Raw genomic sequence first — 26833 nt, 5'->3', positions numbered from 1 at the left:
GGTGAGAGGATCCAATCAGCCATCAGACTCAGGTGCACAGGTAGATACCGATCAGCTGCTGATTAGCTGTGCAGAAGACGGAGAAGAGAGAAACACAGGAGGGAAGGAAAACCACACAAGTACAGCCTGCCTGGCACGTAACAGCACAATAACACAAAATACATTTGGAGGTTTATTTGGTAACCTCAACAGAAGCTTTTTTTTATGAACAGCAGATGAATTCTAATGTTGCACCTCAATAATATATAATAACATTGTGCGTGTGGGGGAAACTTCTGTAGCAATTGGAGTCAGGACTCAGAGAGACACGAGGAGAGCTAGAGCTTTGATTAAGATTTCACACCTTGGAGTCATCAAGCCCCGAGAAGGAAGCGTTGCAAATGTCCCCATAACAATAAATTATGTTTGATCGAAACTGGCAACAACAACAAATGTCTGAAGCAGCCCCCTCCTTAAGGGAGGTAACAGATGGTTGGTCATAAACATCAGAGGGCAAAACATCTATGGGAGTTATTCCCTAACGTTAGATCTTTATCTTTCAATCGGATGTAGGAATCCACTGCTGCTGTCATATTCCAATCTTTATTCCAGACTCAAGGTCCATATCACACAAAAAGACAAAACACACATCAATAAATAAGATAAAAAGCTAAACACAAAACAGATAAAAACAAACAGATAAATACATAAAATCAGTCCAATCACAGCGAGCCACACATGCTCACCGTCTGTAGAGGCTGTTGCGCCAATGTCTCCAAATCATGGAAGAGAACCGGGTAGAACTCTTCACAGGGTTAATTAAAATCGAAATAACATAATTGTCCGAGTCTACTAGGCGACACATGAATTTGTACATGAATTTTCTTAAAAGGGCTTGACAGGTAGGTACCCCCAAGTTAACAAACAGCTGGCTGGCACTGCCATCTTGGTACCCTCAGCAGCAACCGTAAAGCATCATTGTATGCCACTTTTAGTTTTTGCATGCTTCTAGCCTTGTAGTTACTCCACAGGTGAGCCTTGTAGTTACTCCACAGGTGAGCCGTGTACAATGGTGTACAGAAAGCTTTGAAAAGTGATACCTTGACATCTACAGAGCACTTGTGAAACTTACGCATTAATAAATTGCATTTAATTGGGAATTCCGGCAATCGAAAGGGAACAGCGCTACATACAGACTTCATGAAGGTCAAGAATACATCTCATATACAATATCCAGTATTGTGTAAACAAAGCTGTTTCGGTGCTTCTTCTCTGCTTTTAATTTCTATTACTGAGGTTACAGTGTCCTCCGTCTCCGCTCGCAGCACTGAACTCGTAACACTGCTAATGAGATTAGTGATGATCAGTGACAAAGGAGCGGCTGTGTGTGTGTTTGCCGCTCTTTCTTGACTTTGCATTGTGTTGAATTCCCAGACCGCAGTCTAAGAGAGCACGGCGTCTCTGTGGCAGACCCAGACATGGCTGACGTTTCCCTGAAGGTCCTGAAGAACCAGTGTGTGGTGGAAGGAGCTCACACACTCTACCTGGAGGTTCTCAACAGGGTATGAACACATGAACAAACCCTCTCTCGTATTAGGTCCATTTCCTTCCAGTCTTTATGCACAGATATCCTAAAACAAAGAGAATACTGAATTCCCCCCTAATAGGATTTAGTGTAGCAGGACAGTACATATAGTTCTCATTCATTACACGGATTAAACAACAGCTCATCCATTCATTACAAACATTGTACAGTCGCTTGTCTTGCATCTAAAACATCGGAAGAGTGTAATTACATTTCTGTAAAGAATGTGCCAGTAGAAAGAATAGTTTGAATGGGGAACACGTTTTTTTGTTCCCACGTGGTTGTTTCATCCCCCGCTGCCTGAAGGTGGGGCGGGGTACGTTGGCAAAAAACACAAAAAAAGGCGTCTTGTTGGAGTCAAAAGCTTAAAAGGAATTATTTTATGTTTAACTTTGAGCTCATTTAAAGAGTTATGTTACTAGATAAGATACAAACTGTATTGACCATACTTTAACACAATGACTGAGTTTTTATTATTGATAACTATCTAAATTAAAAACGTAATTATATAAGGCAAGTCTTTATGAATGTAAAATAACAATGTAAATATTTGTTTTCAAAGCTGTTGTGTGAAAACAAAGTAAATCAAATGTAATGGGTACACCGAGCAAATACTCATGCAGTCTAATATAATAATTCTTCCTTCCTACCTTCATAAAACGTACAATGTTCAATATTGTTGCAACACAAAGTGGTTAAATCAACTTGTGTTACCAGAATGTAGCTGGGGTCAAAGCATATTACATATTATATACACTGTATGGTTTTCCCTCTTTGGTTCACGGACGGTACTTTAACATGAAATATGTTTAACATGATACTTGTGTGTGCAGTTCATCAGCAGCGAGCTCATCCAGAGGAGTGGTCTGAAGGTGCTCTCCTCTCTGGCTGACTGCTCCGGTGCAGTGGACCTGCTCTGCCAGCAGGGGGCGATCGACACGGTGCTGCACACACTACAGATGTTCCCACAGGACAGAGGTATGGAAATGAGTCAGAAATAATCATAACGTAAAGGAACTAATTTCACAATTTCCCCTCCAATAAACGATTCTGATTCTGATAAGCCCCCTCTGATTTGGTTTAATTTACTTTAGGAAATAGTAATTAGATCCCGGAAGAGTTCCAGAAGAAGAGTACAATCGGTTTCTTTGACTAAAAGCTGAAATGTTCCCCATTTGAACATTTAAAATATGATATCAATATTACAGTGGAGTTATCTTGCTTTCTCTAACTTCCCGTCTTCTTCCAGAGATTCACTTCTGGGGTCTGACGCTGCTCAGCTTCCTCGTGTCCAAGAAGAAGCTGTCGAGGATGATCGTTCCTGTTCTGGCCTCCGTCGTGGTCGCCTCCCTCCTGCAGTACAGAGACGACTCCGAGATGCACCTCAAGGTGACTTTAAAACGGCATACATGTTCAATATATGACCATCACCATCGACGGCTTCCCCATACCATTCGCTGCCCAAGTGAAAAGCCTCGGTGTCATTCTGGACGGCTCCCTCTCATTCTCTCATCCCGGATTGATTACTGCAATGCACTTCTGACTGGCCTTCCCATCAAACTCCTCAATAGACTGCAAATAATCCAGAACTCTGCTGCCCGGATCTTCACCCGCACCAACTCATCCGACCACATCACCCCCATTCTCACTCAGCTACACTGGCTTCCTGTACGCTACCGTATTGACTACAAAAACATTCTACTCATATATAAAGCTCTCCATAACCTTGCCCCCATCTACATCACCGACCTCCTTCAGGAGTACACCCCCTCCCGCACCCTCCGCTCTTCGTCCGTAGGACTTCTCACCGTCCCAAGCTCTCGCCTCAAAACCATGGGTGCTCGAGCTTTCCGCTGCTCGGCTCCCAGACTCTGGAACTCCCTGCCACGACACATCCGACAGTCCGATTCCATAACAACATTCAAAACCCAACTCAAAACCCACCTGTTCAAACTGGCATTTTCTTTATAATCTGTACCCTGTGTCCTTTTGTGTCCTTCTATAGTCCATTTCCTGTTGTTTGTCTTGTACCCCGGCTGATACTTAACTAAATCTACTGTTTTAATTGTTTCCTATATTGCCCCTATACCCTGTAAGGTGTCCTTGGGTGTTATGAAGGGCGTCCCCCAAAATAAATAAATGTATTATTATTATTATATCTCTTTACATTTCGTCCTTGACAGCCTGTCGAAAATTATCAGTTGACTGGATACTTTAAACAAAACTGAAACTCATAGAAATGAACTTATTTTAGTTTGTAGCTTCATGAAGTAGAGTCATTACAACATTTGAACTGCTTAGCATCAAAGAAAAATGTAGTCTTTATTTCTCAGAATTAGAAAACAATAACTTTTGCTTGTATATTTTCATATACTTGTTACGTTTTACATTAACAGTCTTAATGCTATCTAGTGATGTTAAAGGTTCATGTAGTTGCCGATACTCTGCAGAAGCTCAGACTGTTGCACTAAGAGTAGACGGTGTTTACTGCCCTTTAAGGCGAGTCTGGATATTGAGAATGTATTATATATACTTTCCTCTCTAAGTGAAACTGACATGACTTCTCTCTGGTGGCGTGTCCACAGTGTGTTCAGGTGGCGTTGAGGATGCTGGACGCCTGTTCAGGAGCAGCTGCTGAGCTGCAGAGAGAAGGCTTTGACAGACAGATCTTCCAACACCTCAGAGAGGAGCCGCCCGACCACTGCAACACTGCTGTGAGTTCATGTCGGTTGTTGCTGTTTTTATATTGTGTCTCTTTCTCATCACAAAAAGAGCTACTCTTTATCCAAATCTCTCTCACACACACACACACACACACACACACACACACACACACACACACACACACACACACACACACACACACACACACACACTCGATCACCTGAACGGCTAACAGCTATTTTCCACCTCAAGAACAGCGGCATGCACTTGATTGAATTCCTTTATCTTTCAAAATCAATGTATCTTCATGTAAATCAAGGGATTTTCAGTCTCATGTCCTTTGCTGTGTATCTGCAGACAGTCAGGTTCACTCTCAGGCCGTACCGTACACATAAAGCAACACACAGCACAAATGGAATCTACAGGACATACCAGACATGCTTATTACATGTTCTTTATCATCTTTATCTACTTCTTGGTATTTCCTTAGATAGCGTATTTGCTAGAAAGACCGGAAATACTATGCTAATTGAATACATTGATTAGTAAAGGAAATGTTTAACTCCGCCCCTCTTTCCCTCTGTGTCTGTGTGTGTGTGTGTGTGTGTGTGTGTGTGTGTGTGTGTGTGTGTGTGTGTGTGTGTGTGTGTGTGTGTGTGTGTGTGTGTGTGTGTGTGTGTGTGTGTGTGTGTGTGTGTGTGTGTGTGTGTGTGTGTGTGTGTGTGTGTGTGTGTGTGTGTGTGTGTGTGTGTGTGTGTGTGTGTGTGTGTGTGTGGGTGTGTGTGTGGGGGTGTGGGTGTGTGTGTGTGTAGCTGCGTAAGTCGGTGTGCCTGGCTCTGTCTAAGATGTGGTGCGACTACCAGCTGCACTGCAGTCTGCTAGAGAAGGCCTGCGAGGACGGAGACGCCACGTTGGCCGAGTGTCTAATCGAGCTGGGAGCCGACATCAACAGGAAGACCAAAACAGAGTCGCTCATCTATAAGGTCAGAGGTCACACGAGCTCACCGGCCACCATGAAGGAAAATAAGTTCACTTTGGGATTGTTTACCAAATTGAGTTACCCACAGGAAAAAGTGTAGCATGCTAACACACTTACCAAACATTATACCTGCTAAACATCACCATGTTAGCATGTTAGCATGCTGATATTAGCATTTAGCTCAAACACCAACTGTGGCTAAAAGCATAGCTACCCAGAGTTTAGTTTATTTGTATCGTAAATTGAATTGATCTGATATTATTAAGACAAAATAGGCGACCAAATATAATTTTGAAAGCATTACCTTAGGCACTGATAAGTTGTTTAGTGCATGTGTCAATATTTAAGATATCATAGACCAATAATGCCCTTTTTGTATTTAAATTGTATTCAACTAAACCCAGTACATTCATGAAAGCAACATACGTTTGAATGCAAACAAACATTGGTAATCAAACTAGAAAACAATATTACAAATGTTATCAAGTATTTGGTAATGGACCGTCTTTGCTATTACATTTCAAACTCTACCAAATGAAACTGAATCACTCGGTGCTATAATAGACAGGTTAATCAATGACTAGATTAACTTGATTTCAACCTCTGTCTGTATTTGTCAGGTGTGTGAGCGTGGGGGGCCTCTGGAGCTGGTGGAGCTGCTGCTCAGCCACGGGGCCCACGAGCAGCACCTGCGCCGGGCCCTGGCTGTGAGCGTGAAGCGGGGCGAGGGTCCCACCGTCATCCAGCTGCTGGGCCGCCTGGGGCTGGACCTGAACAACAACGCCCTCTGCCTGGGGGGCTTCAGGCTGGGCCGCCTGGACGCCGCCTGGCTCAGCTCCCTGCTGGGGGAGAGGGGGAGGACACACAGCCTGCGATACAGAGACAGTAGGCAGCTTTGTGCATTCATTACATCTGGGTTTTGGACAAACTAATTATTTTGAAGATGACCTTTCTGACTAAACTATGACTTAATTATGTTTAAGAAAATGTATAAAGAAATGGTAAGTAGACAGTATGAAGTTGTGTTATGGTTTTATGTTTCAGTATTTGTAAGCAACTGTAACTGAAAGAATATTGCTTTTATTTGACGTTTTTATGGTTCTTTCATTTTTTTAAGAAGGGGCAGGTAAAATAAGACGTTCTTCTCCCTGCTCCTTTCCACCATGCAAAAAACAAAAAACAACCAGTATAAGTGTACAGGTTTTGTAAAGTGTACATGTTTTGTTTTAAAATAACTGCCATGTGTGGAATAAACAAATAAATAAACATAAAAAATAGTCACACATGGACTTATTAGTAGTACTATTACTTGCAGTCCTGTCTTACTTTCTTTAAGGTCTGCAAAGTTATTGGGCATTTGAGTGAATTCGCAATATTGACTAGTGCAATATTCAAGTTTCAGGAAGGACAGTATTTGTCAAAGGCTAAACATGTAATACAATCCCATTTTGATGAGTATTGTGGAGTTGCTGAGTCCAAGCCTACAACTTGTATTCTCTAGACTTAACAAAACATATTTATTTGGTACAGATTCTCTTTCAAAAAACATGACACGATCATATTAAAAAAAAATGCAATGATAAAGGCAATAGCCATGCCGAAAAGATCACTCCCTTCCACATTGTGGATCATATCTCAATTGCAACATCAGTCAAAGTCGTGCAGCCCTGTGCTAATTTCCCTGTGTTGTGTCTTTAAGGTAGAGGTATGAATCTGGCGAGGTACATTAAGAATTTCCAGAGGTCCAAGAGTATCAGCGGTCCTCTCAGATCTCCGGGCGACCCCTGCCTGACCTCTGGATACCTTTCTGACGAGAGCGACGACTCCAACTTCAGCTTCTTCTCCACGGACGACAGCCTGTTCCTGAACGACGACATGGAGAGTGATGGTAAAGATCAACAGGCACATCGACTGCACAGAGCACAATAAGGTGTTACATTGATATGGAAAGTGACAGTTTGACTTTGAGTTAACAGGCAGAAAATGTATCCAGGCTTAAAAAGGGACTTTATCAGATCTATACGCCTGAATTCAGAAGTTTGACCACACACTGAACTGAGGAGAAATAATCTAAGAAAAGACTGAATCCAATCGATGTCACTTCTTTGATGTGGGAAGAGGTCAGATGAAGTGGAAGTACAGAGGAACTGGGAATGAAGTTCAGTGCTGTTCCAGGTTTAAGATAAATAAAACTACACTTTGAAGTTGATCTGAGTGTAGTGATGTTACATTGAGTGTGTGATGAGTCACTTCAAAAGAGAGAGATCTCACATGGTCCCTGCAATTATAAAACTACCCATAGTGCATATCTGTTATCGTCAATAACCGCAAAGATAATCATCTGTGGGACTAATAAAGTTATTCTGATTCTGATCAAGTTAACTGATGCCTCGCATAATACAATCATTAAAAATACAACATTTTAAAATAGATGTGTATCCCCCTTAACCATCTGTATGATTTTACTTTTTTTATCTCCGTGGTCTCTAGCTTATAAAGTAAATATGTTTATTAATGGGAATGGTATGATACTAATGACTAGAATAAATGCAGTTTTAAGCAGGGTGTCCGCGGGGTCTTAAAAAGTATAAAAGTTGATAAATCAATTTAGAGAAAATGAAGGCTATTAAAAAGTATTAAACAGCATTTTCCAAGGTATTACATTTTGTAGCTTGTTTTCAATAAGTATATAAATGGTCCAAAGAGGTTGTATTCTACAGTGTGCCTGAATGTAATCATTGCGTAGGTGTGTAGTGTGATTCTGTGTAGTTTATTGATGGCATCCCGTTGGGTTTGACGTCATCTGAACAGGACATCGCACGCTCACTGCTTGATAGCGCGAAGGTCCGTTTACGCCGGTTGTTAAACAACATCGTTATGGGGAAATGCAAGTCTGTGTCCAAATGGTTGGAAGATAAGGAGGAAGGACAATCAATACTGTATATAGTCAATGTGAGGTAAAGTGTGTCGCCAAGGTAACCGGTTAGAACTCCAAGTGGCGATGAGGTCTGAATCCCATGGTTAAACCGTACACCCCAACACGTGCACTCCGCTCTGCATCAACCAAACGGCTCGCTGCACCCTCGCTGCGAGGGGGACCCAAGTTCCCATCAGCAAAAACACGTGGGTTTGCTATCCTGGCTCCAAGATGGTGGAATGAGCTCCCCATTGACATCAGGACAGCAGAAAGCTTACACACCTTCCGGCGCAGACTGAAAACTCGTCTCTTTCGACTCCACTTCGAGCGATAGAACTATTAACAAAGCACTTGTATACTAATAAAGGACTGGCTTATCTAAAGCCAGTTGAGTAGCACTTGAAATGTTTTTGCTCTATGAAACCTGATGTACTTATATGATTCTGTTTTCTTCAAGTTTGTATTTTGTTGGTCGAACGCACTTATTGTAAGTCGCTTTGGATAAAAGCGTCAGCTAAATGCAATGTAATGTAATGTAATGTAATGTCTTAAAATGTATGGAAAGGGTCTTAAAAAAGGTCTTAAAAGGTTTTACATTTGACTTCAGGATTCCTGCATATGCCCTGATAAAGTATGTGTTGCAGAGACAGCAACTAAAATTGGGAGAAATTGGTTAAAGACACTATAAATACAAAAAATACATGGGCTTTGAATGCAAACACTTTTTATACAAAAAAATAATGTTTGTAGACATGACACATTAACCTGGATCAAGGATGGACAGTAACAAGTATTGTTTATAACAGAACCTCAAACTAAAACTAACAAAATAATGTTTTGTGGTAGTGAAGATACAACATATAAACAAATTAGGTTATCAAATAAGAGCAAACAAAGAACTATTATAACATTTGTTTAATATAAGTTTTAATAAAAAGTGTTTGCAAATCATATAAATAATAAAAAAGTAGGTAAAATAGGAATTTGATGATCGTAAATAAAACATTCAGATGTGTCCTTGTTGTGTAGCCGACCTCATATGAAAAATATCCTTACCTCTTATTCTGTGATTTTTTTTCTTCTCCTTTTGCAGGAAGTGATTCTCTGTCAGGGGTTTCGTCTCCAAAGCCACTCAATAACTCCACAGAAGAGTTGAGGGGGGGGGTCCTTCAAAAGGAAGCAGGGGCGCCGCAGACATGCCAGTGCAGAGGTAACACCTGTCATTAACATCATGTGTACACAATGTTTGTTTTTATTGGACTTTGTTTTTATGTACAGTAAAGTTTAGACACACCATGAAGCTGACTGAGAGAAGCCAAGAGTGCAAAGCTGTCATCAAGGCAAAGGAGGCTACTTTGAAGAATCATATTCTGCGTTTTACTTTACTATATCATTCCATAATGTGTTCTTTTATAGTTTAGATGTCTTCAGTATCAATCTACAATGTAGAAAATAATTAAAATAAATAAAATCCTTCGAATGAGAAGGTGTGTCCAAACCTTTGCCTGGTACAGTATATCATAATAGTTTCAATAACTTCTACGTGAATGCTTTACTTTCTTTGATGTCACTCTCGGTTCTCGGTGTTTTCTATTCCTTCTCCAGAGCGGTCAGACGGAGAATGAAAGTGAACACGGGCACAGGAGATATGGAAGGGCCGGCTCCAGCCACAAAGGTTTCTACATCACATTCAATTCCGTTCAACTTTATTGTCGTCCTGTCAAACACAGCTGCACGGAAACAACAAACTACAGGCGTTTATGTAACTCTCATGGTCAGTTAAAAAGGAGCATATACTTAAGCAATAGCTCGCGACAGGCCGTGGTATATGCTCATTATATCACAGCTAAGGGGCGTGGTTCGGCCCGACGCCCCTTCGTTTTTTTTCTGGAGATAGTTACTCCTCAATCCACTCCTCCATAGTGAGACCCCCCCGGAGGTCGAAGTTAACCTTAAATGTTTCCATCTTATGCTTTGTAAGTTTGTTTCGTAACGGACGAAATGTAAATATATTTATAAAACGGACATGTCAAATCAAGCAATCTGATTGGTCGATAGTGTTTTTGCGGACCTCTTTGATTACAGATTTGAAAACATCGTTGCTTGCTTTAAAAGTGGCATAATTCATGATGTCAAACCTTGGGAAGTATCTAGATATCCCTGCCCTAATGCCAAAGGAACTGCACACTGAATATGTGTCGCCGTTTGATGTCTATGTCTGGACCGCTGCGTAAAAAGGAGGGTTTCTGCCCGTTACTTTTCTTGTTCCAGGCTGAAAAGCAAAGGCAGTTTGTATACAGTTTTTCTCAGACGCGGAGGGATACTGACTTGTTGTGAAAAGTAACTACAATTCTACCCGTGGTATACGCTCAGTATATCACGGCTAAGAACCAATCAGATTGCTTGATTTGACTTGTCCGTTTTATAATGTATATGAAATCACAGATGGTGTGATAACAGCTTAGAAAACACAGTTTCTCTTTACATCTCTTGTACTAATCTGCACTGTTACTGATTTCATGGTAACTATTTTTACAATAATTACACTGCAGATGATACACTTTGTATAGAAATTAGACACCTGTGTTGTCTTCAAACACACATAATGATAAACAACCCTAAGACGCATGTTTTCTTTGTTCAAGTTCAGTGAAATGATTAAGAATAAAAAGCTTTTTTCTTTAAAAATCCCCTCTCACAAAGTTGGCCCTTTTTGTCTTCAGTATTTTTAAATGTCCAATCTTTTTGGCTTTAGGGATAGTGAGACTCAGTGTACCCATTGAAAGAAATGAAAACCATAACATCTGATGCCACGGCCATTACAGCATACAATCATGCACTTTATTGAATCAGGATTTAAAATTAGACTCCTCAGAATTTCCAACACTTTGACCAAAGCTTTTTTGGTGCTTCTTCCCATTTAAGAAAAACAGTGGCATTACATAAACTAACAAGCATTTGAAAGGGTTAGAAGACCCTGTAGATAAATTAATATTTGGCAGTTATCATGCGACCAAAGTCAGTTAAAAAGATTGAAGTCAATGATATTGGGAAAACATATTGATATATCATTTTAAGGCATGGAAATGTTTCATCTCTGATATCAAAGCAACTGTTTTAAAGAAATCCATGATGGATCATAAATCCTAAAAGAATAAAACAACAAATCCTTTTATTCCATTGTCCTTGATTTAAACCAAAACTAAGGCTGTTTTTGCCAACCCTAGTTACACATTAGTTTAAGACTACAAGTTGTTGAAGAAGTTTATCAGAGCAGCAATGTTTGGTTATTATAGGACATGCTTTAAAACATTGCTGAAACGTCTCTCTCTTCACGTCATTTTTCCCGATGTAAAAGCTCTTTACTTGCTTGAGTCTTCCCACCATGATAATCTGTCTCCTCCTCAGTGCTAGGAGGCGAGGGCTCTGCTGTGTTCAGAGAGCGGGAGAGGGTCCGGCTGCTGGACCTGTCGGGGAACGAGCTGGCATCTCTGTCCTGCCTGATGGACGACGACCTCGTGCAGCAGCAGCTCGGACACCTGCTCCGCCTCGACCTGAGCCACAACAGCCTGCTGGAGTTCCCCCCCGCTCTCTGCCAGGTAGCGTGCAATCCACCACAATAAATCCATTAAAGGTCACCTATTATGTAAAATCCTCTTCTTCATGTCTCTTCTACATCAACATGTGTCCCATCTTCTTCATGTCTCTTCTACATCAACATGTGTCCCCTCTTCTTTCATGTCTCTCTACATCAACATGTTGTCCCCTCTCTTCATGTCTCTTCTACATCAGCATGTGTCCCCTCTTCTTCATGTCTCTCTACATAAACATGTGTCCCCTCTTCTTCATGTCTCTTCTACATTAACATGTGTCCCCTCTTCTTCATGTCTCTTCTACATCAACATGTGTCCCCTCTTCTCCATGTCTCTTCTACATCAACATGTGTCCCCTCTTCTACATCAACATGTGTCCCCTCTTCTTCATGTCTCTTATACATCAACATGTGTCCCCTCTTCTTCATGTCTCTTCTACATCAACATGTGTCCCCTCTTCTTCATGTCTCTTCTACAATCAACATGTGTCCCCTCTTCTTAATGTCTCTTCTTCATCAACATGTGTCCCCTCTTCTTCATGTCTCTTCTACATCAACATGTGTCCCCTCTTCTCCATGTCTCTTCTACATCAACATGTGTCTCCTCTTCTTCATGTCTCTTCTACATCAACATGTGTCCCTTCTTCTCCATGTCTCTTCTACATCAACATGTGTCCCCTCTTCTTCATGTCTCCTCTACATCAACATGTGTCCCCTCTTCTTCATGTCTCTTCTACATCAACATGTGTCCCCTCTTCTCCATGTCTCTTCTACATCAACATGTGTCTCCTCTTCTTCATGTCTCTTCTACATCAACATGGGTCCCTCTTCTCCATGTCTCTTCTACGTCAAACATGTTTCCCCTCTTCTTCATGTCTCTTCTACGCAACATGTGTCCCCTCTTCTTCATGTCTCTTCTACATCAACATGTGTCCCCTCTTCTTCATGTCTCTTCTACATCAACATGTGTCTCCTCTTCTTCATGTCTCTTCTACATCAACATGTGTCCCTTCTTCTCCATGTCTCTTCTACGTCAACATGTGTCCCCTCTTCTTCATGTCTCTTCTACGTCAACATGTGTCCCCTCTTCTTCATGTCTCTTCTACATCAACATGTGTCCCCTCTTCTTCATGTCTCTTCTACATCAACATGTGTCCCCTCTGTGGAAAGAGACTCTGAAAGTTTCAGGAACAAAGATTCTCTCTCTTTTTGTCCTGATCCATTTCTATAAAAACCTGTCTGAAAATGAGCTGATCAGATTTTGGCCACTTTATGATGTCATAACGATGCTTGTGTAACCATTAGCCAATCAGCAACCAAGGTAACCCCCCCCCCCCCCCCCTTATCACCTGAATCTCCTCCTAGAGCACCATTGTGTTCTTTCTAACCAAATGTCTCTCAGAGGGGCGTGGGGAGGGGCTCCTTATTTTCATCTAAAGTAACAGACAGAGAATCAGCACTTTGGAAACAGGGCTGAAACAGAGGGGATTATGGGTAATGCTACAATGATCTGTTTGGTGTTTCAGCCAATCAGAGACAGGCTCTGTATATATCTGAGACCTATAATACATTGATGAAAAACAGTATAATAGGGGACCTTTAATAAAAAAGAAGACGCACACTGAAGCTGTTCCTGTTTCTGATTGGACAGAGTTTGAAGAGTCTGACTCGGCTGGACCTGCAGGCCAATCAGCTGCAGTCTCTGCCGGAGGAGCTGCTGTCTCTGTACTCGCTCAGCACCTTCAACGTATCCAGGAACTGTGTGGGTCCGCTGCTGACCTTTGACCCCGCCGTCAGCTGCCCGTCACTACGGCAACTCAATCTGTCCTTCAACAAAATCAGCACGTTCCCCCAGGAGCTGGGCCGCGCCGTGGGGCAGCTGGAGGAGCTGTTCATGGAGGGGTAGGTTCTGGATACTGAAAAATCTGGTATTAGGGGGAGTTATTTTATTATACAGAAACATTTATAGGGTGTTCCCTTTCCTGTAGTGTGTTTTATAGATTTAGTGCATGTAAATGTTCTGCAAAGGCTAAAATGCCTGAAACGCCTCAATTGGACTCCTTTTTCTACTTCAGTGACATCACTATGTAACACTTGTGCTTATATAGAGTGCCACAGTGACGCGTCCTAAAACCTGAAAGTAAACTCCTTCCGGTTCCTTCGACAAAAAGCAATGAGATTTCTCCGTAGGCTTTAGGAAAATAGCTGGAAATAAGGTCTGTGGTTGAAACACATTTAAGAGACGGGTCACGTTTTGTTCAGCCGGATAATCTCCATAGGTCTACCCTACTTTTATAATTTTCGAATCATAAATCTAGTCGCCAGAAGCAAAATGCTAACGTTATGCTATAAGCAGGGTCGCTGCTTCAACGTCACGCCAACTTCAGATCCATATTCAAACATACAAATTCAAAATGGTACAAGTTGAAGCGTTTGTTTTTACAGTTTGCAGGAGGCAGGGACTTGCTTTCAAGCAGAACACGGGGAAACTAACTTAGCGGGAGTGTTTACGTGTTCGGTGTAATGAGGTACAACGGCCTCCACAACTTCTGTAGTCCTATTCAGCCACTTGTTAACAACCATCGTTTTTCAGACACGCAAACTCTTCAAAAATCACCAGTGGGGTCACTGCTGATGGATTTAATGTCGTAGAACAAAACGTGACCCGTCTCTTAAATGTGTCTCAACCACAGACCTTAGTTCCAGCTGCTTTCCTAAACCCTATGGAGAGATTGCATTGCTTTTTGTCGAAGGAACCGGACGTGTTCAAATGCTAACTTACTTCCGGGTTTTAGGACGCGTCACTGTGGCACTCTATTGGCTAGCGCTCCAACACATTGTACTTGATAGGCTAGGGGACGGGACATCTCTAAGTTGACCAATCACAACAGAGCCGGCCAGCTAACCAATCAGAGCAGACTAGGCTCTGGTTTCAGACAGAGGGTGGAAAGAGGTTTTTGAGTGGCAGAAAAGGCCTTGAAAACATGTCTGTATAGTTAAATGTTTATTTTATATTCGGCCGCCCGTTGGTTTGAACATCTGAGAAGAAACTGTCCTGATTTGGCAGTTAGGAAGTGAATGCCCATTTTATTGGATTTGATTAGTTTGTTTGCTATGACATTGTTTTTACATTTTGTTTCCTCACTTAATTACCAAATTTCTCGCATTTTAGAAAGAAGGAAATATGACCGTTTAGCGATTATGAGAATTGATTCAAACCATTTATTGCATAGCAGAACGCTGGGAACATCTCCAGTGACTATGGGGTATTTCCTGAGAGGGTCCAACACATTAAGTGGCTATAATGACTGCTATTGTGTTAAACGAATCCAAAATGGTGTCTTCTTACTTGTGCTTTCAAGTACAGAAATATAATTCGATTTATATCTGCTGTAAATCAGAATCATAGTCAATGAAATGTTCTTTATGGGCCACATTTCTCAGATACCCTTCTAAACTAAATTGCTGTAAAAAAGTGCACACATACACGTTTGGCCTTATGGTCTTGGCTATTTTAGTATAGAAAGCATTTCATCGTAATCATCAAATATGGCCTATATAAGTAAGCCTAATATAAGTGAGTGGTAGTGTATGAGAGAAAAACTAAAATGTTGTTGATGCGTGTCACAAAATAGAAATATATGTAAAGTCCTCATTCAGCACCAAAGTCATGGGACATTTTGTTCTCTGTTTTTTGGAGACGCGCTGCTCCTTTAACAGGACTGAATCCATTAGCCTCTCATTTCCCTCCAAGCAGTCTGGATAAACTCCAAACAAACTTCTTCCTTTAGTATGAATGGTGTCACATCGGGTTCAAGGCTTTTATTAGTCATACGTACGTAGCTACAGTGTAGTTATGACGATGAAAATCTTAGGTCATAGGCTCCTCCCACAATGCAACACAATAACACTGAAAAAATAGTGCAAGAAAATACAAAAAATGAAATAGGAAAGACATTGCTGCGTTAATTACTGACAGCATCATGAATTGATTTGTCTAATTGCAGAATGTTAAAGACATCTTACATTGCTCTGATTTCTCTTTTCAGTAACAGTGTTTCTGAGCTGTCTGTGCCTCTGTGTCTGCCGGAGATCAAGCTGCTCGATGTGAGCAAGAACAGCGTGGAGAACATCTCTCCTGGCTTCCTGACCGGCTGCCCCAAGCTGGAAACCTTCAGTGCCTCCATGAACAGAATCTGTGAGTACTGATTATCACATTCAGGATAAGACCTGAACTAGCAGATACACAGGTTTCATTTGAGATGGCTAAACTAAATATTTGAGAGTATTTAAGCTAAACAAAAGTCGGTACCACTTTACAATAAGACTACCCTTATAAAGGATTCATAAAGGGTTTATAATTAGGTTGTAAACACTTTATTAATCATTAAGAACCATTTATAAACCAGTTCTAACATAGTTTTCATACATCAACACAGGCTCACTATTTGGCAAGAGGACTAAGCCTTATATTGGTTACTTGAGAATCAACTCAGTGAACAACAGATACCAAGGATGCTGGCTGATGAAGAAGATGACGTAATCTAAGTAGCCAATATAAGGCTTAGCAGTACAGATAAATGTGGGCTCACTATTTGGCAAGCAACAGGTCACAGTCGCCCTGTTTACCTCATGTCTTATAAAAGCTTATTAATGATTTATAAAGTGTTCACAACCTAATTAATGAATGAATTACAAACTATTCGTAAACCCTTTATAAGGGTAGTCTTATTGTACAGTGGTACCCAAAAGTCCCTCTAACAAAGTTCAATTATAAATAAAAATAAAAACACCCACATCAGCTATACAGACAATATTTTTTACTGAAAAGAAGAGCTTTTATTCAAATTGCCAGTAAGATATATGGTAGATTTGCTTTATGTGCCAGTTAATTTGAAAAATATATCCATACAAGTTTGAGTAATTAAATGACGTTTTTTTCCTACAAAATGCAAATGTCTTTACTGCCCTCTCCAGGTTCCCTTTCACATCTCCCATCCAAGATCACAACACTTAAATTGGCAAACAACAACTTCACTTCCATTCCTGAGGCCATCCTTAGTCTCCCAAAGTAAGTCTTTTCTTATTCATACAAGTCTGTGGACTCTCCACACATTGTATGCATGCCTTTTCTAATAGTAAAAATGTAATTCAAATGTGTCCAGCCTGCGGTCGGTGGACATGCGGACCAACAGCATCGCGGCGCTGCCCGGCCCGGCGCTCTGGGAGTCCAGCAGCCTGCGAGAGCTGATGTTCAGTCAGAACTGCATCAGAGTCCTGGATCTGAGCGGGCCGCTCTACAAGTGGACCCGCCTGGAGAAACTCCACCTGAGTGACAACAAGCTCTCTGAGGTAGAGAGACGTCTACCTGACAAAGGAGTTTCTTGTTATGCGCTGCTCATTTCTTTGTGACAACATTACATGTCGATATCAGACTAATGAATGCTGTAAAAAGTACAGTATATGTTCATTTTCTATTTTTGTATTTGTTTATTCCAAACATGGAATAACTTATACTTGTGTTTTTTTTGTATAGCGCATGGTGGAAAGGAGCAGGGTGAAGAAAATCTTATTTGACCTCCCCTTCTTAAAACAAAAATAATAATGAAATGAAATAACCATAAAAAGGTCAAATAAAAGCAATATTCTTTCAGTCACAGTTGCTTACAAATACTGATATTTTTAAAGTATATATAGTATCTGCATAAAATAGCTATAGTTGCTTGTGACGTAGTTTTATGAACATGTGGTTTAAAACACTCATTTTAGAGAATATAGTCAAGAGGTTGATGTTTGATGGATAATAAAATATGAAATGTTTGTCTCATTAAAAAAATAATATGAAGATTATACAGTATATAACAGGTTTTCAATGTTACTTAAATCATAAGTGCATCAACACTATTATATTGTTCCCATTCTCCTAACAACAATCAATCGGTACCTCGAATAAGAAATAGAAATCTCTTAACTTTTAAAACCATGTTCAATCTTCCTGTTTTTGCCTGCAGTGTTTTGAGGGGAGGGGGAGAGTCATAGGCCTTAAAGGAGTTTAGTGGTCTTTGGTAGGGGAGTGGTCTTTAGCTGATTGACAGTCAAGATGTTGATGCCTGCTTGTATTGCCTCTCCTCAGATCCCCCCCACAGATCGGCCTGCTGGAGGGTCTGACCTCTCTGGATGTGAGTCGTAACACGAACCTACGCTTCTTCCCCAATGAGATGGGGAAGCTGAGCCGGCTGTGGGACCTGCCGCTGGACGGCCTGCGCCTCCAGCTGGACCTCAAACTCATCGGCAGCAAGACCAAAGACATCGTCAGGTGACCTCAAATACTGTTAATGCTATTTACTGCATTATTGTTGTCTCTGTATGTGTTTTTTAAAAGTCACCTACCATGTAAAATCCACTTCTTCATGTCTCTTCTACATCAACATGTGTCCCCTCTTCTTCATGTCTCTTCTACATCAACATGTGTCCCCTCTTCTTCATGTCTTTTCTACATCAACATGTGTCCCCTCTTCTTCATGTCTCTTCTACATCAACATGTGTCCCCTCTTCTTCATGTCTTTTCTACATCAACATGTGTCCCCTCTTCTTCATGTCTCTTCTACATCAACATGTGTCCCCTCTTCTTCATGTCTCTTCTACATCAACATGTGTCCCCTCTTCTTCATGTCTCTTCTACATCAACATGTGTCCCCTCTTCTTCATGTCTCTTCTACATCAACATGTGTCCCCTCTTCTTCATGTCTCTTCTACATCAACATGTGTCCCCTCTTCTTCATGTCTCTTCTACATCAACATGTGTCCCCTCTTCTTCATGTCTCTTCTACATCAACATGTGTCCCCTCTTCTTCATGTCTCTTCTACATCAACATGTGTCCCCTCTTCTTCATGTCTCTTCTACATCAACATGTGTCCCTTCTTCTCATGTCTCTTCTACATCAACATGTGTCCCCTCTTCTTCATGTCTCTTCTACATCAACATGTGTCCCCTCTTCTTCATGTCTCTTCTACATCAACATGTGTCCCCTCTTCTTCATGTCTCTTCTACATCAGCATGTGTCCCCTCTTCTTCATGTCTCTTCTACATCAACATGTGTCCCCTCTTCTTCATGTCTCTTCTACATCAACATGTGTCCCCTCTGTGGAAAGAGACTCTGAAAGTTTCAGGAACAAAGATTCTCTCTCTTTTTGATCCATTTCTATAAAAACCTGTCTGAAAATGAGCTGATCAGATTTTGGCCACTTTATGATGTCATAACGATGTGTTGTCTTGTGTAACCATTAGCCAATCAGCAACCAAGGTAACCCCCCCCCCCCCCCCCTTATCACCTGGATCTCCTCCTAGAGCACCATTGAGTTCTTTGTAACCAAATGTCTCTCAGAGGGGCGTGGGGAGGGGCTCCTTATTTTCATCTAAAGTAACAGACAGAGAATCAGCACTTTGGAAACAGGGCTGAAACAGAGGGGATTATGGGTAATGCTGCAATGATCTGTTTGGTGTTTGGAGCCTTCAGAGACATGTTCTGTATATATCTGAGACCTGTAATATATTGATGAAAAACAGTGTAATGGGGGACCTTTTTGAATGTGGAAAAGACATGGTAAAAAAAACCATACAATGAAATAAATCTCATAATAATAAATCTTCCCCCCCCCTCTCCCAGGTTCCTGCAGCAGCGGCTGAAGAAGGCCGTGCCGTACTACCGGATGAAGCTCATCGTGGTGGGGAACGCCGGCAGTGGGAAGACGACTCTGATCCAGCAGCTGATGAAGCTGAAGCGCCCCGTGATGAACTCCAAGAAGAACGCTGTCGGCATCGACGTCCGGGAATGGTCCATCAGAGAGCGGGACAGGAAGAAGATAGTGCTGAACGTCTGGGACTTCTCAGGTTAGCTTGATGTCGACAAGTATTCAAGTTACAGAGCAACTTCAACTTTAGAAGAGGCCTTAAATAAAATTGCAGATACAAAGATGTGTTTTACTAAGATCTGAAGTCTCAATAATATTTGCAAGTCATTAGTTTGAGATCATGTATATAGGTATATACATATTTGCATACATATTTTTTATATATATTTGCTTTTATATTCGGGATTGTGGGAAACGGTATTTCGATTTCTCTCACTGGAAAAAATGCTGCTCCAAAAACAAGTTAAACAATAATGAAAACAAGGTGTTTTCACTTGAAATAAGTGCAAAAGTCTGCCAATAGAACAAGTGAAAATTAGCTTGGTAAGATGTCTTGAAATAAGACGGGATATTTAGATAAATCAGATCTTCTAATTAGCTGGAAGAACTCATTTTGAACTATATTTGACCAGAATCAGGAGATGTTGTTACAATATAAGCCGCAAATGCTCAAAAGTGTTCTGTTTTCTGATGGTAGATGGTGATTTTCTAATAAATATGTAAAAAGAGATGTTTCATCTGAGATACGACTCAAAATAAGATGTTTTGACTTGACAAGATGATGCATAGTCTAAAACAAGAGCCTATATCTCACTGCAGTGTTACTTCTGAAGTTACTATGTCTTATATCATGTGTAACGACATATTCTGACTAGATATTAGACAAATATACTGGGTAAGATTTTGAGTTTTTGTAGTGCTGTCTGTCACAAACTGGAAGATGGACAATAAAGTTGACTTTAATGTAATATAACCCACGCAAGATAAATAAAGCGTGCACAACTTCCTAGTCAACAAATGACAGCATAAATGGCCAGAAAAATACACTCATTCTTTTCGGCAAAAAATCATTTCTGTAGATTAGTACAATTTCAAAGCCTTAGCCAAAGCCAATATGCACTTTCCATCCAGTCTTGAGTCATTCCTTTATCATTTCCATGTCTAATTGTAGCCTTAGTTTCTTCACCAACCAGATGATAAAGGACTACTGTATGTCAGTGCCTTGAAAAGCTGAAAAATGATCGAACTATTTAAAGTGATTGGATTCTGTTCCTAAAGTAGGCTCAATAATAGGTGATTTTGGGAGAATGTATCTCATGTGAGTCTCATGTTGTAAGACAGTGATTAGAATATGTCACACAGTTGATATGTAAGTGTCCTGTTCAGCTGTTGATGTGATTTAGTTTCATTTCTCTTCCTCCCAGGTGGGGAGGAGTTCAGCGGCTCTCACCCTCACTTCCTCACCTCCAGAGCTCTCTACCTGGTGGTTTACAACCTGAGCAAAGGGGCCGGTCAGGTGGACGCCCTGAAGCCCTGGCTCTTCAACATCAAGGTGACACAGAGCCAAAGAGTCAGGAAGTTATCATTAATAACTGATGAGATCAGAGTGGGGGGCTGATTGAATCCTGTTACGCAACGTATCACAAACAAGGGACTAAAGCAGGGGTGTCAAACTCAATTTCATCGCGGGCCACATTAGCATTATGGTTGCACTCAAAGGACCGGTTGTAACTATATAAATATACATATATTATAAATATATAATATATATATATAAAATAATATATTATATTACACTATTGCCTCTGAATTGGATAGGATGATAACTTAGTAATTAACTACCAACTACGTTTGAAAGCAGAAGTCCAGGGCAAATAATTGCAAGTCTCTTCAGTGGCATGTCACAAAACGAGATGCATTGTGGGACATGTAGTTTATGGGCAACCTGCTTCTGTAAAGTGGCATGTAACCGTATAATAAACGTATTATATTCTTTTGCACATAAAATGAAGTCGCGGGCCGGATTTGGCCCCCGGGCCTTGAGTTTGACACCCCTGGACTAAAGGCTTCATCAATAGCGTGATGATATAATAGAATATAAATATGGATTGTTTTTAAACCTATTGTTTAAAGATATACTGTAAGTCACTAGTTACAGATGATATGGGAACAATTAAAAAATATTTTAAATACAAAAAATATTTTCATTTAAAAATATTTTGTCATTTAAATGTCAGCAATGTTTAATAAAACCATAGAAAACATAATAATAATAATAATAATAATAATAATAATAATAATAATGGAAAGTGTCACACCATCGGTGGACTTATTTTCTGTGTTTTCATTTTTTAAATTTGCATTTAAGAAATGATATTATTACAGAGCATACTCAAAATAAATACAGTTAAAACTGCGATGCATAACGATGAACTAATCAAAACACGAAAAGGAAACCAATAAAATTAATAAATGTGTTATTCTTACTTCCTGTGTTTTAAGAGAAAACATTTACACTTTTAAAGCAAGTTTATTTATATAGCACTTTTCAACACAAGGCAATTCAAAGTGCTTTACAAAAAGACATTAAGAGCATAAAACACATTAGAAACATTAAAAGGCAAAGATGATAAAACATGAATAACACAGGTACATAAAAGTTACAGTGCAGTGTAAGATGTGAATAGTTCAATTAAAAGCAGCGGCAAAAAGAAAGACTCCAGCCTGGATTTAAAAGTAGTAAGAGTTGGTTTCTGGTAGTTCGTTCCAGATATTTGACAATAACCTAAATTCTCACGTTCCTCTACCCCTAGTCTTCCTGTGAAAGTATAGTTCCTTTGACACTTTTCTAACCTTTTTATAAAAGATAGAACTCATTTTTATAAGCACGGTATTTTTGAAATGTCAATTATATCGATATGTTCCCCTTTTCCTTAACCCCCTGCTCTCCTCTGTGCTCCAGGCCGTCGCCCCTCTGTCCCCGGTCATCCTGGTGGGAACACACACCGATGTGAGCGATGACCTGCAGCTTCAGTCCTGCCTCTCGAAGATCAGAGAGGAGCTGCTGAGCCACCAGGGCTTCCCCGCCATCAGAGACTACCACATGGTGTCCGTCTGCGAGGACTCCGACTCCATCGCCAAGCTGCGCAAAGCCATCGCCAGGGAAGTCAGCGGCTTCAAGGTAAAAAGGCACAAACAGCTGATTAAAGGCTGTGTGTGGTCAAAATCTATACCTTTGATGAAACATTGGTTTCTTCTATCATTTGCTTTAATTAGCATCTTTCAAGTTTCAAGGCTTTATTGTCATTTGCACATTGGCTACAGTCAGAGGTGGGAAGTAGTGGAGTACAAATACTTCGTTATTGTTATGTGTACATTTTGCTGGTATCAGTACTTTACTCCACTACTTATTTTTCTGACGACTTTTAACTTTGACTTCTTATATGTTGAACCCAAATACCTGTACTTTCTACTTCTCACATGTTGAACACAAATACCTGTACTTTCTACTTCTCACATGTTGAACTCAAATACCTGTACTTTCTACTTCTTACATGTTGAACACAAATACCTGTACTTTCTACTTCTTACATGTTGAACACAAATACCTGTACTTTCTACTTCTCACATGTTGAACACAAATACCTGTACTTTCTACTTCTTACATTTTGAACTCAAATACCTGTACTTTCTACTTCTTACATGTTGAACCCAAATACCTGTACTTCCTACTTCTTACATTTTGAACTCAAATACCTGTACTTTCTACTTCTTACATGTTGAACACAAATACCTGTGCTTTCTACTTCTCACATGTTGAACACAAATACCTGTACTTTCTACTTCTTACATGTTGAACACAAATACCTGTACTTTCTACTTCTTACATGTTGAACACAAATATCTGTACTTTCTACTTCTTACATGTTGAACACAAATACCTGTACTTTCTACTTCTTACATGTTGAACCCAAATACCTGTACTTTCTACTTCTTACATGTTGAACTCAAATACCTGTACTTTCTACTTCTTACATGTTGAACACAAATACCTGTACTTTCTACTTCTCACATGTTGAACACAAATACCTGTACTTTCTACTTCTTACATGTTGAACACAAATACCTGTACTTTCTACTTCTTACATGTTGAACTCAAATACCTGTACTTTCTACTTCTTACATGTTGAACTCAAATACCTGTACTTTCTACTTCTTACATGTTGAACACAAATACCTGTACTTTCTACTTCTCACATGTTGAACACAAATACCTGTACTTTCTACTTCTTACATGTTGAACACAAATACCTGTACTTTCTACTTCTTACATGTTGAACTCAAATACCTGTACTTTCTACTTCTTACATGTTGAACACAAATACCTGTACTTTCTACTTCTTACATGTTGAACTCAAATACCTGTACTTTCTACTTCTTACATGTTGAACTCAAATACCTGTACTTTCTACTTCTTACATGTTGAACACAAATACCTGTACTTTCTACTTCTCACATGTTGAACACAAATACCTGTACTTTCTACTTCTTACATGTTGAACACAATACCTGTACTTTCTACTTCTTACATGTTGAACTCAAATACCTGTACTTTCTACTTCTTACATGTTGAACACAAATACCTGTACTTTCTACTTCTCACATGTTGAACACAAATACCTGTACTTTCTACTTCTCACATGTTGAACACAAATACCTGTACTTTCTACTTCTTACATGTTGAACACAAATATCTGTACTTTCTACTTCTTACATGTTGAACTCAAATACCTGTACTTTCTACTTCTTACATGTTGAACTCAAATACCTGTACTTTCTACTTCTTACATGTTGAACACAAATACCTGTACTTTCTACTTCTTACATGTTGAACTCAAATACCTGTACTTTCTACTTCTTACATGTTGAACACAAATACCTGTACTTTCTACTTCTTACATGTTGAACACAAATACCTGTACTTCCTACTTCTTACATGTTGAACACAAATACCTGTACTTTCTACTTCTTACATGTTGAACACAAATACCTGTACTTCCTACTTCTTACATGTTGAACACAAATACCTGTACTTTCTACTTCTCACATGTTGAACTCAAATACCTGTACTTTCTACATCTTACATGTTGAACTCAAATACCTGTACTTTCTACTTCTTACATGTAACTCAAATACCTGTACTTCCTACTTCTCTCATTTTCCAAACAGCTGGTTCCTTTAGTCTGAATGTGTGTTTGGTGGCGTGATCATTATTCTTTAGAGTCATTGCGTGCCTATTGATTTGAACACGATCCGTGTATCCATCATTTCCTGGTCTTCTCTAAAGAAGAGGGACCAATGGAAACGTTGTCATGTTGCCGTTGTTCAGCATGGAAACATTCATTAGCTAACAATGACATTATTGTTCTATTAATATAAAGGGAGGTCAGGTACTCTTTAAAACAGCTGCTAGTTATGGGGACTTTTTACTGAAGGACATTTCAAAGCCTCTTTACTTTTACTTGAGTAAAGAAGTTTAGTCGGTACTTCTACTTTTACCAGAGTATTTTTAAACACGAGTATCTGTACTTCTACTTGAGTAAGGATTTGTGTACTTTTGCCATCTCTGGCTACAGTGTAGATATGGCAATACAATATTTAGGTCACAGGCTCCTCCAACAGTGCAACATGAATATATATAGGACATAAGCAAATAGAACAGATAAAATAGAATGTTTTGAGATGTGCAAGTAAATACAAATAAAATAGAAATAGTGCAAAAATAGTCTATAATAATTTGCAAAATGCAAATAGATGAATGTTTATGGATGTTCTTTAAAAAGTTCAGGTGAATTAAAAATCTTTAGTACACCTTCCTTTTATGTAGCTCTCCTCCGTCCTCATGTCCTCATCTCCTCTCTGGTCCACAGATCCAGGGTCAGCCTGTGATGGGCCAGCTGGTTCCCGACAGCTACGTGGAGCTGGAGCGCCGGGTTCTGCTGGAGAGACCCCGGGTTCCTGCAGAGTTCCCTGTCCTCAGACACCAGGAGCTGCTGCAGCTCATCCAGGAGAGTCAGCTGCAGCTGGAGGAGGCGGAGCTTCCCCACGCCGTGCACTTCCTCAGTGAGGCTGGTACGTAGAGTCAAGACTTTAAATACCTCTTATTAAATATAGAGTCCAAATTCATCAACATCCCAGAATCAGAATCAGAATACCTTTATCCGTCCCACAGAGGGGAAATGTTCATTGTTACAGCAGAAAAGAGCCAAAGACAGCTTAATGTTTCCTAAGAAGCATGCATACAAAAGTATTGAAGATAACAAAAATTCTAATACAAAAAAACAAACAAGTTACTCAATTTACAAAATACACACCCTGTAACAGTTCTGAGGATTTAGCAGCCAGGCATATAGTGCACAGATCCCTCAGGTCATCTTCATTTAACTCAACATACTTCAATATGACCTGTGCTGGGTCTCAATTTGCATACTTGTGAAATAACATGTGCTATTGTGAGTGCATGGAGTACCTGTATGGTGCACTCATAACATTCAAAAGGTTTCCCATCATCAAAAACACGTGGGTTTGCTGTCCTGGCTCCTAAATGGTGGAATGAGCTCCCCATTGAAATCAGGACAGCAGATAGCTTGCACATCTTCCGGCGCAGACTGAAAACTCATCTCCTTCGACTCCACTTCGAGCGATACAATTACTAACAAACATGGATTTTTTTGCTGCAGTAGCTTAGCAGTTGCTATATGACAGCACGGCGTTGCTAGTTAATTTTCAAAATACATAAACAAACAATACCAGTGGGCCAAGCACGAGCCTGTTCATATTGTAGCGTTCACCGCTATTCAAGACCACAGATCACGAGCCTTCAATGTCCAAAACGTTCTCTTTATCTTCTGGTATTGACGGCCACAGCCACGCCTTACAGAACCAATCAATAGTATAACACTCATTATGACTTTTCCCCACACTCGAACACAACTCCTACCGTCTCGTACTCCTCCACACACACACACACACACACACACACACCCACACACACACACACACACACACACACACACACACACACACACACACACACACACACACACACACACACACACACACACACACACACACACACACACACACACACACACACACACACACACACACACACACCCTGGAAGGGGCGGTCTCTCCCTAACTCCCACCAACAACATTGCCTAAATAACTTTACAAATGTACTGAACTGTGCACATCTGATAACTGACATAACTATTAACTTGGACACGCTACAATATTATCATTAATATTTACATTAAAGCATTCCTTTGACACGTATAACATTACTCTGCAAGGTAAGCACAACCAAAATAAGTTTGTAAAAGCAGAATTTGAACACCGTTTCTGTGCTCCTACAGTATTTTT

At 40.2% G+C, this 26833-nt stretch overlaps 1 protein-coding gene across 1 annotated transcript in view; it reads left to right on the top strand.

Annotated features, from left to right (window-relative positions):
* Nucleotides 1–26833, top strand: part of lrrk2 (leucine-rich repeat kinase 2) — a 66765-nt gene that overhangs the window by 21049 nt on the left and 18883 nt on the right. The window contains 20 exon segments of the mRNA XM_034205552.1: nucleotides 1414–1541; nucleotides 2398–2542; nucleotides 2814–2953; nucleotides 4150–4278; nucleotides 5041–5211; nucleotides 5828–6092; nucleotides 6907–7095; nucleotides 9218–9282; nucleotides 9284–9334; nucleotides 9730–9799; nucleotides 11533–11723; nucleotides 13368–13618; nucleotides 15766–15914; nucleotides 16694–16787; nucleotides 16882–17070; nucleotides 17853–18032; nucleotides 19384–19607; nucleotides 20833–20960; nucleotides 22371–22589; nucleotides 25339–25540. Coding sequence (XP_034061443.1) covers nucleotides 1414–1541; nucleotides 2398–2542; nucleotides 2814–2953; nucleotides 4150–4278; nucleotides 5041–5211; nucleotides 5828–6092; nucleotides 6907–7095; nucleotides 9218–9282; nucleotides 9284–9334; nucleotides 9730–9799; nucleotides 11533–11723; nucleotides 13368–13618; nucleotides 15766–15914; nucleotides 16694–16787; nucleotides 16882–17070; nucleotides 17853–18032; nucleotides 19384–19607; nucleotides 20833–20960; nucleotides 22371–22589; nucleotides 25339–25540 — 3180 coding nt within the window.

The sequence above is a fragment of the Gymnodraco acuticeps genome, unplaced genomic scaffold (assembly GCF_902827175.1).
Source record: "Gymnodraco acuticeps unplaced genomic scaffold, fGymAcu1.1, whole genome shotgun sequence".
NCBI classification, from domain to species: Eukaryota; Metazoa; Chordata; class Actinopteri; order Perciformes; family Bathydraconidae; genus Gymnodraco; species Gymnodraco acuticeps.
Note: the sequence above shows the minus strand (reverse complement) of the source record. Positions and strands in the feature narration are given on the sequence as shown.